At 32.9% G+C, this 19217-nt stretch overlaps 1 protein-coding gene across 2 annotated transcripts in view; it reads left to right on the plus strand.

Moving 5' to 3' along the window:
* LOC145286230 (protein unc-80 homolog) overlaps positions 1–19217 on the plus strand; it is a 542234-nt gene that overhangs the window by 354500 nt on the left and 168517 nt on the right. For both annotated transcript variants that reach the window (XM_080135050.1, XM_080135051.1), the window contains 8 exons: positions 630–713; positions 2195–2263; positions 5272–5370; positions 7169–7265; positions 12985–13106; positions 15260–15337; positions 17908–18015; positions 18296–18340. In XM_080135050.1, coding sequence (XP_079991176.1) covers positions 630–713; positions 2195–2263; positions 5272–5370; positions 7169–7265; positions 12985–13106; positions 15260–15337; positions 17908–18015; positions 18296–18340 — 702 coding nt within the window. The remainder of the gene's footprint in view (positions 1–629; positions 714–2194; positions 2264–5271; positions 5371–7168; positions 7266–12984; positions 13107–15259; positions 15338–17907; positions 18016–18295; positions 18341–19217) is intronic.

Consider the following 19217-nt stretch of genomic DNA (forward strand, 5'->3'; position numbering starts at 1 on the left):
ACTGGAGAGAGCAAGACAGATTCCACCATCTCTTTAAAAAATCCCTCTTCAGATTGTCACAAAGGGCAGACTTCTAGATTTTGTGCAGTCCATCAAGGACACCCCAAGTTTTGCTTTGCGGATTCTGATGTCTCTTTCTGCTTACTGGATGTTGCTACTAAGTAAATATTGTTACTGTTTTTCATCATAAATTCTCCTTCTTGATTGTAGTTGATAAATTCTATTTTGAGTCCAATTTCACCAGCTGCTTCTTTAATGGAATGCAGAAGTTTGCTAGCTTCAGAAAGTTACATCAATGAAACGTGAAAATAACAATAATAAGATGAGAACAGTAGTCTGAAGAATCCAAATACAGTTGTTGTTCTTTTTCTTCAAAAGCTGTCACTCTAATTCTAGATTTGCATTCAGAGTTCAATTATTATTTTTCTCATGCAATGAGAAAAAATCATGGAGGTGTATTTATTTTTTTTGGGGGGGTGGGGGATAAAAATTCCCATAAAAGTAGCATAAATGAATAAAGAAACAAATATTAACTTTACAGATCTAATTTTTTTAATATTTATTTTGACATATTTTTTATTTTGTCATATTTTTTAAATTAAAAAATTTTTTTTTAATTTTCACCTTAGATTGGTTATGTGATCTTCTATGTCCGAACTCCTTCTGAAGGCAGCAAAGAAGCTATAGCAGGGGCTCTCTCACTTTTGTGGCAGGTAAACAGTTTTATTTCTATCTTCCTTCTTTTTTGTACAGGATGGCTTTTCCCCCAAAATGCCAAGTATGGACTGGTTTATAAAATTCACCGCTCTTTTTTGCAAGTAACATTATTTATAATAAATTCTCCTCATTAGAGGCGAAATTGGTCCAAATATTTAGAATGAGTGTAACAATGATTTAAATCCCATTAAAACCAGATATCAGATGTGACTGAAGAATCTTCTAAACAAAGTGCAAGAGATTAGGACTATAAATGCATCAATGCAGTTAAAAACATTCCTAGCTAGTTTTAACCTCTCTCCCACTGCTGGAAGCTGTTAAATAAGGTTAGAAAGTGTGGATTGAAAAGCCAGCACACTTAAGGCATGTGCATGCTGGTCCAGAAGAAATCCTAAAACAGGCCTGTCAGCATTTCTTGGCAGGGGTGCCTCAGGCGATTAGCAATAAACTAATCTTTTCTTAAAAAAAGTGTACTTCCTAGAACTGCACAGAATATGTGTCAGTCCTACAAAAGCAAGGCTACCTAATTTCACAATGGCTCAGACTCTGCTGTACTGATTGTCGAAGCCGTATCCTTGAACACAACTGAAATTATGAGCTTGGAAACATTTTTTCTTTTTTTTAATTATTTTAAAAAAGATTTTATTGCATTTTCACCTCAAACAAGGCACGGTGCTACTTTTATATAAGAGGCTACTATCTGGAATATAATTTGTAGGAGTACTATGTAGGGAGTTGAGCAGCAAGATATCTATTTACATTACACTTAAACTTTTGCATGTCAGTACAGTCAGGAAAGCAGGGACCCGGAAGAGAATTCCAAAGCAGTCCGAGGGACGAAACTCTTGGAGTAGAAGGCTTTTTTACATGTAAAGATTTCTACTGTGTACGAGTGGGATTTTGCTGCTTGCACAAGGAAACATCACCATTAAAATACTTGTAAAACAGGCAGCACATTTTGTCGATGGGACAGTGGTTGAATCCTAGCTGATAGTGCGGGACTTATTAGGTTCGCAACTCTCTTTTGCACTTTGTCTAAGAGGGAGAAACTAGTAGCAGATGCACCAGCCCAAATGTGGCAAAAAATACTCCATACATGAGCGAATGGTGGCTCGTAGAGGTACAGGATACTCTCAGGTATAAGTAACTTTCTAGCACAGTAAAGAGAGCCCACCTTCTTAGCAGCAGCCTTAGCAATGCCCTCGATGTATCTGTTCCAACTCATGTTTCCCGTGAATGTTAAGCCGAGGAGTTTGAACAAAGCCTTTTAAGCTACAGATATTTTCTTTATTCATCATCTCAAAAATTTTTTAAAAAATAGTGAGATCCTTTGAAAAAGTTGATAAAAATGCTTTTCTATTGTCTATTTTAACAATATATGATGAAATTAATATTTTCTGTGCCAATATATATCATTTTAATTGTATCTTCTAATTTTGAATTCTATATATATATATTTTTTTAAATTTTACTCTAGATTATACCAAGTGTGGAAGGAATTTACTTCAAGGATTTAAAACAGACACTTCGGAAAGAACAGTGTGATGTATGTACTTTTATTTTGCTTTGTTTTGTGGTTTTTTATATTTTTGATTAATTATTTGTTTTATAATTGAGTAGCAAAAGAAAATTTATAGTTCTTTTTACAAACTAACAATCAGAAATGTTTGGGCATTAGGGAATAAAAAATTCCATACATTCCATGTTTGTTTAGTTGTTCCAGTGAAATATTTTGCATATTTAGGCCACTTGCAGGAACAAGTCTGTAGAGACCGACTAGATATTCTAGTCTATCTCCTTAGACATCATTAGAGGCAACACCATGTCTGTTATAATATCATCCAATAACATCTAAAACTTCTCGTGCATATTTCTCATTTCTACAAGATGTACATATTGCTTTTGTTTTAATTTTTACTATTGTTCAATTGCTTATAGAAAAACAATGAAATAACTTGTTGACTTTTACTGAGAAAAAAACTAGTTTAATGATAAATAATGCTTACTAATTTTTTTTTTTCATTTTTAAACAAAACTTGTCACTTGGGCACTACTAGGATGGAATCACTTTTTTTGGTTTTCAGTTGGAACATGGGGAGAATGCATAGTAGAGACAGACAAATACAATTTGAGGACTGAATCAAAAATAAATGCATATTTTTTTTATGCATGTTTTTTTGTTAAGAGTTTTTTAAAAATAATTCCAAGAAACTTATAATAACACAAAATAGTGCCTCAAACTTTTATTCACCCTCAACAAGGTACATTGCCACTAAAACGTAAGGAGCTACTATGATTTGGGGCCAGATTTATAACGTGCATCCTAAGTGAAGAGTTATGCAACAAGATGTTTATTAGAATTACATTTAAATTTTTGCAAGTTGATAACAGTTGAAGAAATTTCAAAGGCAAGCAGTCAAAAGAAAGGAGCTATTAGAGTAAAAAGTTTTTCCACATCTGGGGACCTCTACAGTAAAAGGATGAGATTTTGTTTAGTCATTCCAGTGAAGTATTTTGCATATCTAAAAAAAACAAAAAAACTGATCACTGGCAGGAATAAGCCCTGTTCTTTTGTCTGTAGGCCATGGGTGGCAAGCCATGATGCTTTAGGACAGGATCCTAGTGGCTGTGCCATTCTTTCACTTCAGTCTTTGTCAATCAATCAGCTAGTTATGTCATGCCTTTGTATATATAAGTTCATCGCCAGCCGTATTATTTTATCTGATTCTTTAAAAAAGTCAAAACCTTATTTCTCATTTTTAGTTCCTCACAAATAGATACTCAAAGACAGTGGCTTAAGGTCAATCATGTTACCAATTTCAAGGAGTAATTTTTTGAAGAGTAATGGTTTCAAATAGCAATCTATTTGTTATGGCTTGCAATAAGCCACAAAGAAAACAACAACGGAATAGTGTTTGAACAATGTATTACTGGAACAACAACGTAAAAAGGTTACAACTGAAAAGAGTAGTAAATGTCACCGAGCAGGCGAGGGTCACTCTGGTGTTTAATCCACACCTGGGATCAAAAGGTCTATGGTTTATATAATGGATAGAACAGTCCATTTGGAGGGTGATTCCACCACAACACCCCCCCCCCTCCCAAGCTGATTTCCGCGGTTGTGAAAATCAACATTTCTTCCTTTTGGGGCAGACCAACAAGGGGTCTGTGTGCTTCCTCTTTCTGCCAGAGCGTCTCGGTTTTGACATCCTGTCTGCACATCCCTCGGCTAGCATCCACATCTGTGGTGACTTCAATGTCCATAACGTGGAATGTCTGACTCACTCAAATAAGACAGATGATGAGGGGAGGTTCTGTCATGATTTTGCCATTGCTTATGACCTCACTCAGATTGTTCGTGAGCCCACCTGTGTGCCCGATACTACAGGTCAATATGAAAGCCTCCTAGACCTTTTTCTGTCAACTTCCCCTGAGCTATGTTCATGTCCCATTCATTCTCCTCTAGGATCCTCCGACCACTCTGTCGTATCAGTTAAGATAAAAATGAAATGTAATAAGTCCCCAGACGTACCCCCTCCACTGTACTGTATACCGATACTCCATGGCTGACTGGGATAGCTTCCGTACATTCATATCTGATCTACCTCTGCATTCCATGTTTAAAAAGGATGTGTCCTCTATAGTATCAGACCTGACCGAATGGTTAATTGTAGGCATAGATCGATTCATACGATCCAAAAAATTCCAGCAAAAACCTAACAGCCAGCCATGGTTCTCCCCAGAATGTGTTGCTGCCATCGCGCACAGAAATCACTTTTTCCATAGCTACCAACGTAATAGATGCACTGAGACTAAAGCTGCTTTCAGGAATGCCAGCAACCACTGTAAAAGAGTAATAAAAAATGCAAGAGAGCTATATGCCCAGTCTGTTAAATCCAAAGTAGCTGATCAGCGGCTTAGTTTCCACCAGTTTTGGCAAATAACAAATAGGATCCTGAACAGAAGTGTGTGTTCTATTGCAACCATTATCAATGGACCAGAGGTCATCTCGTCAGTATCAGACAAGGCCAAACTATTTGCAAAGAACTTTGCAGCTAATTCTACCCTATGCGATGAATGCCATCAACTCCCCATATTTCCTCCTATAACACAGAACACGCTAGGTAACATACAAATATCTGTGCATGAGGTCGCCAAACTAATCAAGAACCTTGATTTCAGTAAAGCAACTGGACCTGACGGCATCCCAATTATAGTGTTAAAAAAGCTTCAACCAGAACTTGCTCCCATACTTACGAAACTGTTTAATAAAAAAGTTACAGCTGAAAAGAGTAGTAAACATCACTGATGGAATCCCCACCTGGGATCAAAAGGTCTATGGTTTATATAATAGATAGAACAGTCCATTTGGAGGATGATTCCCCCACAACAGTATTCTAGGAATAAAAAAGATCATCCTACCTATGGAATTATATTTGACCATTTTATTCAGTATTAAATGATCCATAGATTATTGATGTAAAGCAAACCATCTTTGGTCTGTATTCTGACTGTCTTGTTTTCTGTCTAATCATATCTTAAATTCTTTTTCAGCCTTTCCTTTTGGTATCATCAAATGTTCCAAGTGCAAAAAAAATAATTGTGCATGGGCCAGATCTTGCCAGTATTCCATCACAGTTTCCTGTGCAAGAAGTAAGAAATCTATATTATATTTCTCATAGTTTGTTCCATTTATTCTTGGAAACTACTGGTCTGATTAGGCTAAAAAATTGTATGGACCTTTGTTATAATAAGATACAGAGAAGTAAATATTATCGTATCTGTTCAATGGACAGTTAGGGATGAATAGGGATTAGTATTAATGCAAAAATAGGTACAAATTTAATCATATTAAACCATAAATTTGATATCAAGCACAGTTTAAGTCATCAGGCTGTAACTTTTGCCTGTTTTAATGGGCTAAAAAGTCTAGTAATTAATAAACCTATTAAAATAAGAATATTTGATATTTGAATTAATCAATAAACCTATTAAAATAAGAATATTTGATATTCTATTTTTATAGAATTTTCATGATTCATCAACTCACTGTGAATTCCCTAATATTTCTAAACAACCAGGGATTGCTAGAAACTTAAACAAGGTTTAAATGCAATTCAATGGTTTTCTTTGATAGAAATAGACCGGTGTTTATGTTTAACACCATGGCTGGCATTTGATTTTGCCTGTGAAGACAACTATGATTGAATTTTATCAAGATTACAATGAAAGGGAGACTACTACGTAATGTAAAGAAACAAATGGATGGTGTTCTACACACAGTTGCCACCTGTTGGTTGCTAGGTAAACTTGTCTAGATTATCATTTTCTCGGTTATTTTAAAGAAAACAGTTTCTTTTTAACTTATGCTTTCTGTCTAATGGATTCAAAATATAGCTATTTCATAAAAGAAACATTTTAAAAGTAAAGCCAATTTTTTATGTAGAGTTTTAAAATTAAATTGGAATTATGTGAGTATTAATAAGAGGAGAAATTTCCTTGGTATAGGGGCTGTATGTTTCTTCTGGGAAGGTTGGGTAAGGAGCCAACACCCTCACCTCGAAAAAAGATCTCCTCGCTACAAAAGCATCTACAAAGTTGTAGATAACTTATGCCCCTCCAGGGGCTCAAGGCTATAGATGGATGGACACTTGACCATATGTCTAACCTCTTGAAATGGAGGTAAATAAAATAACTATTGAATTCTATCAAGCATTTTTGTTTTGATCAATGAAATTTCTAATCTTCTTCAAAGAACTGTGACATAATTGATGTAAGTGTATAAGTGCTAAGTAATAATCAGTTCTAATCGACAATCTTGTGGTGGTTGAAGGTTCAATCGTCAGTGTGTGAATTTAAGAATATAATTACAAATTACTTGAGACTTCTACATGGTTATTGTTGGAATGAGAGGAAGCTACCTGCCATCAGTTAAATGGAGGTTTCCACCTGAGATTTCATACAGATTTCTAAGTTCAACATAAAGATTCCTGTTGAGGATGAAAAAATAAAAGAAAGAAACAATAAAATGAAAGAAAAAAGTTTGGATTATTCGGATTACAGTTTTCATCTAGAATTTTGTTCTTGCAACGTTTCAGCCAATGTAATCTGTGACCTTCTTCAGGTGCATCTTGCCGAACTCTGAATCTTTGTCATACCCAGGAATCTGTACAGAATTTTGAATCCTTTGTGTTGTGAAATGTAATATGTTCATCACCGGTCATTTCTAAGGAAGCAAGTTAAGGAATCGGTGTATTTAAAAATATATATAATAGAATTTAAAAAATGGAAATTAATTTCTTGAATGAATTATCTGAAATTCAGAATTTATACATATTTTTTATGAATTAGAAACAGTGTTTGTTAAAACGAGTCTTTGTGAATCAAAAAAAAAATGTGTTACTTTCTGGTTTGGTTTCTAACATATTTCAATTTTGTTTTAATTTCACAGGATACAAAGTTTTCACAGATTCTTAAGGATTCCCTGGATTTTTTTAATATCCCAGATGACCAACACAATTCATATTTCATTGTTGACACTAAATCAAGTAAGTTCCTTTTTTAGTTGCTTATTTAAGTATTAGCAGAGTAATCCAGTGTTGTCCAGGTATCACATCAAACAGAATAACATTGATAAAAACAATCCAGACATCTATATGTTGACACATTAGAAAGCTTAACACACAAATATAAACAATTACCATCTCTTGTTGTGTTATAAATTTATGAGTGTAAGGCCCTAAAAATTCAGTGTTGCTTTCTACATTATTATGTATAATTTGCTGTTAATAATAATATTCTTGCCAGGTTAAATACCATTAAGACAAAAATTACTATTTTTTTTTTTCTGTAGAAATAATTGTCATTGCCAGCTAAATATTCTTCCATCAATAAAATGAATGCCATACTTTTGGAAGTGCATTTATTTAAAGTTGTACCATCTATATATATAAAAATGAAAATGTGTGTTAGTGTGTGTATATGTGCATTTTTTGTGTATGTCCGGCAAAGGTTTATTTCGCGAGGGTGCTTGGGGTGGTTTCTGTTTCTTAGAACCTTTTATATGCTACCTAGATGTGTTTGTTTCGCTTTTCCGTATAAAAAAAGAAAGCGAAACTGTGAAAGTGAAGTTGGGTTCTCGGCCTTTCGTGCTGAGATGTCCAGAAAGCAATGAGATTTGATCAATATGGGGGAGGGGGCTATCATATTGGACACTCCCCTTTTTAGGGGGCGGGGGAAATAAACAAATACGCAGAAACTGGCTTGCAGCCAAAGTTAAGTCACGTGATGTTTGACAACGCTTATCAGTTCTTCTCCCGTCCTGGCCGAGTGGTAAGATGTTAGGTTTTTTCAAACTTTCTTCTCTACCACTTTCGCCTCAAGGCTTTGAGTTCAAGCCTACCTCCCTACCAAATCTTTTTTTTTCTTTTACACCAATAAACACACAGGCAACGCCGGGCATCCCTGCGAGTCTATATATATAAAAGACAAAATGGGCATGCACATCTTTTATACCCAGAAAAGGCTTTTATCACCGGGGTTCTCCGAGGGGGGGGGTTACTATTTCTTAGAACTTTTTATATGTTTCCTAGATCATAATATCTACGATTTGCAAAGGGACGTCATATCTAGATTTGTTTTGATCGACTTTTATAAAATTCGCGTTATTCCATCCTCTCGCGTGTTTGTTTGTGTTTTTCGTATAAAAGTGAAACTAATAGCAGTGAATGTCAGTTGCCGGTCTTCTTGGCCGGGACCTCCAGAAAAACAATTAGCTTTGATCAATATGGGGAAAACCCTTCATATCAAACAATTGCTATTCATTTGGAGAGCTCCCCCTTCTTTGGGGGGGGGAGCTGTTTTTCCCCAATATCGTAGGGAAACAAATATAGCTGAAGTGGCCTTCAGCTAACGTTCATTTTTCCATTCACTTAGCAAGTCACATCGCTAAATTTGAACGCTTTCCACTTCCTATGGCTTTGTAGCGTAGCAGTAAGAGTTCACGTTTTCTTTCACTTTGTTTTCCGCCTTCACATCACGGGTTCGAACATGCCTACCTACTAACACTTTTTTTTTTTTTTGCTCAACACACACTTCCAAACACCCGGGCAACGCTGGGTACCCCCACTAGTTTTAGTTAATGGGACGACATGATTTGATGGGAAAAGTTTTAATTTTTTTACCTTAACAACATCAGATTAATCATTACTCATCATCTTTGCTAATCAGAAAATCTCATTTTTTTTAATGTGTGTTACAAGTGTATGCATCTGAAATGTCTTAACATATTATATGGAATTAAACTTAGCTTGACTTCTGGAAAACAACCATAGTTGAAAAAAAAAAAAATTCAGAAGAATCTTAATGATGTACATATCCATCATAGGACAAGATGCCATATTCCAAAAATTAAGTAGTTTTTTTATAAAGAAAATCATTTTTTCACGGTTATTTGCAATTAATAAGTCATTAGAAGGTTGATTTTGATCTCAGTAGTTCAAGTGGGGTTGTCTCCCTTTATTTCTTAAAGATGACAGAATGACACACACCATCCTTGCTTCCTCATAAAATTTGATTTTTTTAGTAAAAATATTTGATCAATTTATATGATTTTTGGAATATGACGTTTTCATTCTATTCCATAGCAGATACATAAAGATTTTTCTGTATTCTTGTTTTTTAATTAGGTTGAATTCTGGACAAGCACCACACTTTAATTAACCATGGAATTTCCATCAGTTCTGGGAAACATGTTAATACTGTTTCAAATAAACAAAATATACAATAAATTATGCATAATAACTAATAACATTTTGTAAATTTTTATTAACTTGGTAACTATCATTCAAATATGTATTGATAGCTTTTATGTCTGAAGTTATGTTTGATTATCCTTCCATTTAAAAGTTTTGGAAGGCGATTTATATTCCCTCTTGATATAGCAATCTTTGTTATATCGACGAAATGTTGTTTATTTAATGCATAGTTGATGATAGTCACATGCAAGTTGGGTGTATATGCCTTGATTTGATGTGCTTTTCCTGTTGTTGATAATTGATATCTATGCTGTTGATTGTGGCAGTGTGAGGAAAGGAACATTCATTTAGTTTTAGGTAGAGAGAGAAAGAGAAAAGGAAACAATTGACAGTGGTTGTAGCTAGATGAGTGTTTGTTGCGAATGTTTTACAGCAGTGGGGACCATCTGTTTTTGATAAAGATGTAGTAGGGAGGAGAAAAGGGCATCGGCCACTAGATTTCAAAGTACATTTTGTACTCTGTCAAGGCAGGAAAGAGTGATCTGAGCAGCTACTCCCCAGATTTGTCAAGAATATTCCATTTGAGGATAGTCATAATTTGATTATTAAAGATGATGATCATCATGATAAATAATCAAATTCAAACCAATCACCATCATCATCACCAATCATCAGTATTCTCTTATTATCCACCTGACAATTTAATCCTTATCCTTGAGTGGTCTTTGGGCCTTGATAATAGAAAAAGAAAATAATCATCTTTCTCTAGTTGTTTAATAGTTTGTTATTCCAGGCAGTCATCTTGAATTAGAACTTCAATTTTACCCCTGATGGAGCTGAGAAGAGGGCATTTCCTTCAGCCATCAGGACACTGACTATCAAGACACATCTGCCCCAAATACACCAGAATGATAACGTGAGACAAGAATTGGTGACCTCATTGCTTTTCTGATTATGTTACTTCGTATGACTCAGTTGACACGGTTTTTTGTTTTATTTTACTTCAGTCGAAGTTCTCAGAAATCAAGAGACCCACTACCAGGGGTTAACACTTGAACTCTATATGGGATACATAGATATTCAAATGTTCCATTAAAGTTCTTTATCTCTCAAATACTGAGTAAGTAAAGAAATTGAGAACATAATTTTTCTCTCCCCAATTAACCATTTTCATACGTTGTAGTATATCTTTCGGTTTGGTTTCCTGCTCTTACTGGATTCTAGGACAAGAATTTATCTAGTCTGGTGGAGTATCCAGCTTCGTGCTATTACTTGAGGTAACATCACTTGGAGAAGGTGCACCATTCCTTGTAAAAGCTAATGGGGTAGCCACAGTGAGGAGATCTTATTTGGGCAGCGAATACAAAATGTGATTTTGAATATTTGGTCAGGGTTTATTTCTATGGCAAAAGTATCCTCATGCCAGTTTGTTCTGACAAACCCCTGTACAGAGAGACCTTAGACACTCGAGGACAGTGCTTAGTAGGCATTCTAGTTCTCTCCATATATGGGTGGGGGAGTTAATTTACAATTTAGCGAATAAATAAAATTTCTGACATATTTATAAATGAACTTAAAATTTTTTTTTTTTTTACTTGGGAGTCACCACTTATCAAGGCCCGAAGGCCACTCAAGGATAAGGCTTAATAAATATAAGATGCTAGCTTAGTAATCACTAATGGTGCAAATTGAGTAGAATTTGTTTATTTATGAGGACAGCTTAACAAGAACTTGTTTACATTGGATTTGAAGGCTACTGTTTTGTATTCCATACGGAAGCAGGCCAGCAGAACAGTGTTCCAAAGGCAGATAGTTCTAGGAAAGAAGCTTTGTTCATGGAATCTGTTTCGATTTAGACACAACTTGTACCTCTACAAGGCCACCATTCGCCTATGTTTGGAGTATTGTTGTCACATTTGGGCTGATGCATCTGCTACTAGTCTTGCACTCCTGGACAGGGTTCAAAAGAGAGTCGCCAACCTAATAGGTCCTGAACTATCAGCTGGGCTTCAGCCTCTGTCCCATCAATGAAATGTTGCATCCCTCTGCCTGTTTTACAGGTATTTTAATGGTAGATGCTCCAACAAACTACAAGCTCTTGTACCCCCTCCACGTAAATACTCCCGATAAACAGCAAAATCCCACCCCTACACAGTAGAAATCCCTAGATGTAAGAGAGCCTTCTACTCTAATAGTTTCTTCCCCAGAACTGCTATACATTGGAATTCTCTTCCGGGTCCCTGCTTCTTTGACTGTGCTGAAATGCAAAAGTTTAAGTGTAACATATTGCTGCTCAACTCTGTACATAGTACCCCTACAAATTATGTCCCTTACATCAAAGTAGCACTGTGCCTTGTTTGGGATTAAAATTCAAAAACAAATAAAAAAAAGTGTAGGGGAAATCATAATGAAATACATTATGATAGAATTTAAATTTCTAGTGCTTCTACAGTATAGAGCACAAATAAAAATTGCATTCCAAGTAAAATCTATTCAATATACTTGTGTACCATGCAAAAATAAGTACCCTTACCAAATATTAGGAAAATTTATTAAGTAGAATTTTAATTAAAGATTCTTGGTTAAATGTCAGACTGACTTATCTCCTCTTGCTTTACAAGATTTCCATTCTTATTAATAGTGAATCGGCAAAATATAAATCTGATTAATATTTTTAATTAAAACTCTACTCAATTTTTCCTAATTTTTGATACCTGTTTTTGCTTGATACATAAGTCTATCGGAGTTTTTTTTTTAAAGTTATTTTGAACTGTGATTTTTACCTGTGTATCCATATAAGTGCCTAATTTTGTGATTTATAATGTTGGATTGGATTACAAACCCAAGAAGTAAATTGACAATCATTGAATTAGAAAAAAAAATGAGAACAAATAGTGAATTAAAGTGGTGTCCTTTTGCAAAACGATATACAAATTATGTAATCTTAGAGCATTGATTACATACATATGATCAGCATATTATAAATTTGTGTTTTTTTTATTTGGATTATGAATTTTGTGTTTTAATCTTATATCAGTGAGATTAATTTAATTTAAAAAATAGAGATTTTTAAATTTTGTACTATTTGCCTTTATTAAAATATTTTTCCTTAATAATTAATTTAATTTAATTTCTATTTGCTACCTTAATTTTTATTATTGTGTTTTAATATTGCGTTTTAGCTTTTGATTTTTCATAGAAAATATCAAACTATTATTTTTAACAATTTATTTTTTTTTTTAATATATATATTTGCTATTTATTATTAGATTCTACACTGTTTTGCCTTAAAAAAAGGCCAACTTGAAAGGGGGAAAAAAGGTCAATCTCACATTAAAAAACTCAATTCTCCAAATTAAAAGTAGAGAATTTATTTGTCTAAAATTGGGCATTTGTAATTTGAAGATTAACTATTTTTAATTTAAAGTAAAAAGGTATATTTTTCTGTATGCATTTTTTTTTCAAAGTTTTCATACAGAATTGCAAACTTATTTTCAACTTTTTTCTGCAGATCACATGCACAATTTAAATTCCTATGTTCGTGATTTCTATTTCTTCCATCGAAATATTTACCCTCAATTGAGTTTGGTCCACATGAATCCAGACGCTGCTTTCCAATCACTACAGAAACAGGTAAACAAATTCCAAACCTTAACAATTTACTGAATTTCGTTCTTTCTGCATAATTTTTTTAACGGTACATGTTTGTTGTGATGTAAAGATCCATGCCGTGTCTCCAAGAGCATAACAAGACTCTTCTTTATTCATTGATCTTCCTTCTGGTAAAGTTTTAATATTTAGGTTGGCCAATTAATTTCGAAATTTTATTTCTTAAACCATTAAGCACTTTCAAAAAAGTGGTAGGGAGGTCAATCTATCTTGGCCATATAGGGCTTGGCTGTCCCTTCTCTTGTGACTAAGCATCATCATCATCATTGTCATCTGTTTTGTCATGCAGAGTGAGTGGGGCTTTTTCAGCAGTCATTGTATTCCATTGATAATTCAACATATTTTTATTATTTCTCTTTAAGTAAAGAGCAAATAAGGGTCTAAAAGAATAAAGATGATTAGAAGGACTGTTTAGTTTCTTGAAAAAAAATATTAAGGCAAAGAAACCTTAAAGGATTTTGAGTTGACCAAAACAGGTTTACTAGAAGATTCCAAGAGAGAGACTCTCAAATAGGAATCCCTTTTTAAAGGAAAAAGAGGGTTGAAAATCAAGATAGGTTTAGAGAGAGAAAATGAAAAGGGGACATTTTGAAATAAGTATTTTGAAGAAGAAACTTTGGCCCATAGGCCCTTGAAAAAAAGACTTCACCAACCTGTCAACAGAAAAAGATTTTTCAAGCGTGTCTATCTATTTTTTACTTTAATTGTAAGCTGCTTTTTGATCCCTTTTCTTTTCTGAGAAAACCCTAAGGACTTGTATACTGTAAAAAATTATAACCTTTCGTTGTGTCTAACAATATTAATTTATGTGACTCCTTTTATGTTTTTTTATGCTTTTTTTTATTTTGTGACTCCGTTTCAGTTTTTGTGTTTCTATATTATTATTGTTATTGTTACTTTCATTAACTTTGTTAACCTAGCTTTGAAAAATAAAAGCAGCTTTTTTTTATGTTAATAAAGCTAGATTGCATCACTACTAGACCTCCATCATTCACTCATGTTTGTTCTTATTTTTTCCTTTATTCTGTAACTAATAGCTTTTTGGTTACCCTAAAGTCTGATTTTTTTAACGACAGTAAAATTACAATAACATATCCATGCAGTCAAGAGTAAAGTGTTGACATTAGCTAGGTTCCATGCAACTATATCACTTCTTAGACGGAGGCAGATATGGTCTAAGTGCGTAAAAACATTTTGTGCATTTGGACCATATCCAAACATGGATTGATGCAAGAGGTGACACATTGTATAAACATACAGTAGGCTGCATGCTTTAGTGGTGTGTATGAATGATAAATGTTGCAGGTGATAAATGCTTGGGAAGTGGTGGGGTACAGTTAATTGAAAATATCTGTGGTTGGAGCGTGTTCACTTAAAAAATATTTTTTTTGTTTGATATAAAATAAGTATCTCATTAAACGGGTAATCATGCTGAGACTGATCTATTTGAGGAAAGTAATGTCTAAGGTAATCTTCAGATAAGCAGAATTAAATGAAGACTGTCTAGCCATTATCACCAGTGGATATCTTGAGAAATCAGTTTCTGAATGGTCGAATGGTGGCCACTGATAAAGGCCAGAATCTAAGATTTCTGGTCAGGTGTAAAGGATTTCAGGAAATGGGAATGGGAAGACAGTCAGAGCTGGCCGTTACATAGAGTTGAATGATTGGGGGAGTTGATACTTCTGAGAGCTTGCGATCAGCTGAGCCGGTGTGCTTTTTTCTTTTCTTTTTTTTTATTTTGTAACTTTTTTATTTTTAAAAACTCTCGTTCATCTCAAACAATATGATATGTATTGGCACTTGGACCTAAGGGGCTACCATTTTGAACCATGTTTACAGGGGATTGTGTAAGGAGACTAGTGAGATATCTGTTTACATTACTGCATGTTAGTACAATCAGGAAATAGGAAGAGGATTCTAAAGTTTAGCAGTCTGAGGGAAAACCCTATTAAAAATAGAAGGATTTCTGGCATCTTGGCTAAAGTATTGTGTTGATTGGACTTATATTGTTTTGGTCAGGCAAAAATCTTATTTTGAAAGTCTGCTTTTCAATCTAGGAAAATAAGTGCCAAAATATTCAGATCATTTGTATTATATATTTCTCTCTTTCTCAGGCTTTTACTTTGAAATTTGTCGAATTTGGAAAGGTGCTTTTCAGCAATGTGGTTTTAAAAAGTACACAACCTCATCAGGTAAGCAAGATTTATGTTAGCTTTATCCAATTATTTCTTTGCACTGAACATATTATTCAAATTTCCATCTTTGTTGAGATAACTGTTAAACTTTATGGTGTTAATATTATTCACATATTTTCGATGTTGTACGATTTGTGAACAAATGAAAACTACCCTTCAAGTAACTGTTTTATAATGTTGAAAAAAAAAATACATGTTGACTTATATATTTGTGACATCAAATCATATTAGAAACAACAGACAGTACTATTGTTTTCTCACCCATATAATCACGTTGACATACTGCTTCTCATTAGATCACCAAAGTTAAGTGATGTTGAGCCTGGTTAAAAACAGATGGTTGACAATTTGGAAATACTAGTTGCTGTATGCTGCTCTCTTCTGATTATTGCAACTAGCCATTGATAATTTATAAATATAGATTAGAATTATTTCTGTGGACTCTTGTATCATCCTACGACCCCTAATCAACTTGACACTGCAAATTCCTTTGGCTCAAATAACCTCAGTTCAATGCTGTCACAGATGAGATGAGATGAGATTACATAACTCTGAAATTTTTAACTGATATTTTACATAAGTTATAATTTACCTTTGTTTGAGTATATGAGTCAATCTCTGCACTGAATGGCAAAAAGAATCATTACTTTTTTTGTAATGTCAATATACATGTGGGTATCTCGTCATAATTTTTGTTAAGAAAAAAATAATTCTTTCAGCTAACAACCAAAACAAGAAAAGTTTTCTTTGAAAAAGAAGTCAACAGTGTCAGAATAAAATAATTTAAGTAAATGATTTTTACTCATTGTTTATAATTTATTGATATTTAAACATTTCGGTTATAGTCAGCTAACATACTTCCTAACTTCCAGCATAGCGCTACTGGAAGTGTTGACAAGGTACTTCACTTTGTTTTTCAGTATTTCTATTGTAATGCAATTTATTGAAATAAAATATAAGAAAAGGACATTTTTGAAAAGTATACAATAAATATTAACAAAATTATACAGATAAAAATAAGACAATTAGTCTTTATTTTAACTTTTAATAGCAAAATTGAAAAAATAAGTTTTTTATTTTATTTGAAATTTTATAATAAACATGTTAATGAAATTATAAAAATAAAATTATTGCAATCAATGTAACAAATAAAATTATTTAAAGCAAAATTTCAAACATCATAAAAAAACTTATCCAATACATAATATTCCCCAAATAGTTTGAAAGATTTTAAATTTGTTTACAATAATTCTTTAAAAAAAAAAAAAAAAAAGCTAATTTCAATAATTCTTAATTAAAATAATACCAATAAAACTTTTCAATGATTATTAAATAAAAAAGAACGTTTGGAAAAATGTAATAAAAAAAAGAGTACATACACAGAGGAGATATAGTGTGAGAGAAACAAACAAAGAAACTGATTTGCCTTTTCACTGCTTCCGATAGCGCTATACTGGAAGTTAGGATGTATGTTAGTTGACTATAACTGACATTTCTTCTATTTCATGTGTTATTTGAAAGCAGAGATCATATTGATTGTTTTAGCATTATTAAATAACAACCCCAAGCTGCTATGGCTCAAGTGCCATTGGAAATGTGTGCCAAGATATGCTTCTCAGTCCTTGAAAGATTAGCAAAGTGCATTGAGCTCTATGGAGGCACACAGTTTTAATGAATGTTTTAATAAACATTATGTTTAATGTTGCAAAAATATGAAATCTACTCTCTCTTAGATTTTATTGCAGTTGCCTATTTCTTCCATATTACATTTAGTATATTGAAATAAAATTATATAGTCACTTATGTTAAACCTATGTATATATGCAGCATAATCACTTTGGCACACTGGTTCTCATTAGATCACCGGAGTTAAGCAACATTGAGCCTGATCAGTACCAGATGGGGGTGACCATTTTGGAATACCAGGTGCTGTACGTAGGAGCACGTCGACACTTTCATTTACAAACTGCAAAAACCTAATGGCATCATCTCTCTAACAAGAATATTTTCATGTGACAGGACCACTTGTTAATTTAATTCTATTGATACTTCCTTCTTTGGAGGAACTGGCTGACAGGCATATATATATATATATATATATATATATATATATATATATATATATTGTCTGTCACAATAAAAAACATTGTTTCCGAAACGATCGTACAATTTATTGGCTTTGTTGTACTCCTTATAAAACGGATTTTTAATTTTAATTTTGAATTATAAATTATCAATCACCTTACCATATATATATATAGTCATAAGACATGTCTTTTACACTATATCCAATTGACTTTTATTAGTTTATTGTCTTTAGAAAGAATAATCAACTTTAAAAGTATCTTTTCAAGGAGTTGGTTTTATTTTTAATTAATTTCAACTCTATTACAGAAAGACATATCAAAAGAATTGAAAAGCTTAATAAAAAGCATAAAAGTATACAATTTGTGTTTTGTTTAATCTAATGTGTATATGAGTGTGTATATGTTTAAAGTGGATGGTTTACTTTCAACTGAAATTATTATCATGTTCAAAATTCTTTCTGTTTCTTTTTTCTACCTTAGCTCCAAAATCATGTATCATTTCTCCACGAAGAATTCATGAAACTACCAACATTTCCACGGAAAGCTCTGGAAGCAGAATTCAGTTTGTACTGTGGAAATTGGGGAAGGGTATGTATTGTAAACATTTTACCTATTTTTAATTTTAATTAAAAATCAATAGTGGAGATAAAAGATAATGACTATTGTATACGATATATTTCCCATGGCATTTTATGTTATCTTTGTAAAAAGATTTCTTATGAAGCATAACTAATAATAATAATGATAACAAATGCAACTACATGATGAACTTACATAGTGTCACGTGCAATATAATTTACTTCTTTCTAGTCCATGCCAGGTAACTCTTCTAGTAATAAATAAAAGTACATTTCTTTTTTATTTACAGGAACTATATGGGATGGACACTCTCCATAAATATTCATGGGTTAAAGTAAGTAAAATTTTTATAAATATTTTTTCAAAATCTTCCATCCATTAACATCTTTAAAGTCTTAACACTTTCAAGCATAGTGGTTCAAATTATCTTACACATGACTGATAATCATTGCTGGGTGGTTCAAATTATCGATAACTTGAATTATTTTAATCGATGTAGTGAGGTTTAAATTATCTATCCCTTGATTTATTATAATTCATACAATGTCGTTCCAATTATCTATCCCTTGATAGTTGCAAGGCGGTTCAAATTATCGACCACTTATCAAAATTGATGTAGGTGGTTCAAATTATCTATGCCTTGAATTATTATAATTTATACAGAATAGTTCAAAATATCTATACCTTGAATTTTCATAATTTATGTAGGATGGTTCAAAATATCTCTCCCTTGAATGGTTGTGATTGATGCAGAGTTGTTAAATGTATCGCCCATTCAGATTATCATAATTGATGCAGCATGGTTCAAAATATTTACCAATTAAATGATCATAATTGATGTAAGATTGTTCAAAATTATCATAATTGATTCAATGGCATCATCATACTCTATTGAATGATCATAATTAATATAGGACAGTTCAAAATATCTATCTTTTGAATTATTATAATTGATGCAGTGTGGTTCAAATTATCAATCACTTGAATCATTTATGCAAGGTGGTTCAAATTATCTATCCATTGAATGATCATAATTTCCTTCGAATGAGCTTAATTGATGCAGTGTGGCTCAAAGTATTTACCAATTGAATGATTGCAATTAATCCAGAGCTGTAGCAACGAGTGTTCAATTAATCATACAAAATCAATTATTACAATACATATTCTTCAACATTTCACAATCTCAAAAAAATCAATAAATCTATTACATA

The sequence above is a fragment of the Euprymna scolopes genome, chromosome 10 (genome assembly GCF_053919585.1).
Source record: "Euprymna scolopes isolate OS-2025 chromosome 10, ASM5391958v1, whole genome shotgun sequence".
NCBI lineage: Eukaryota > Metazoa > Mollusca > Cephalopoda > Sepiida > Sepiolidae > Euprymna > Euprymna scolopes.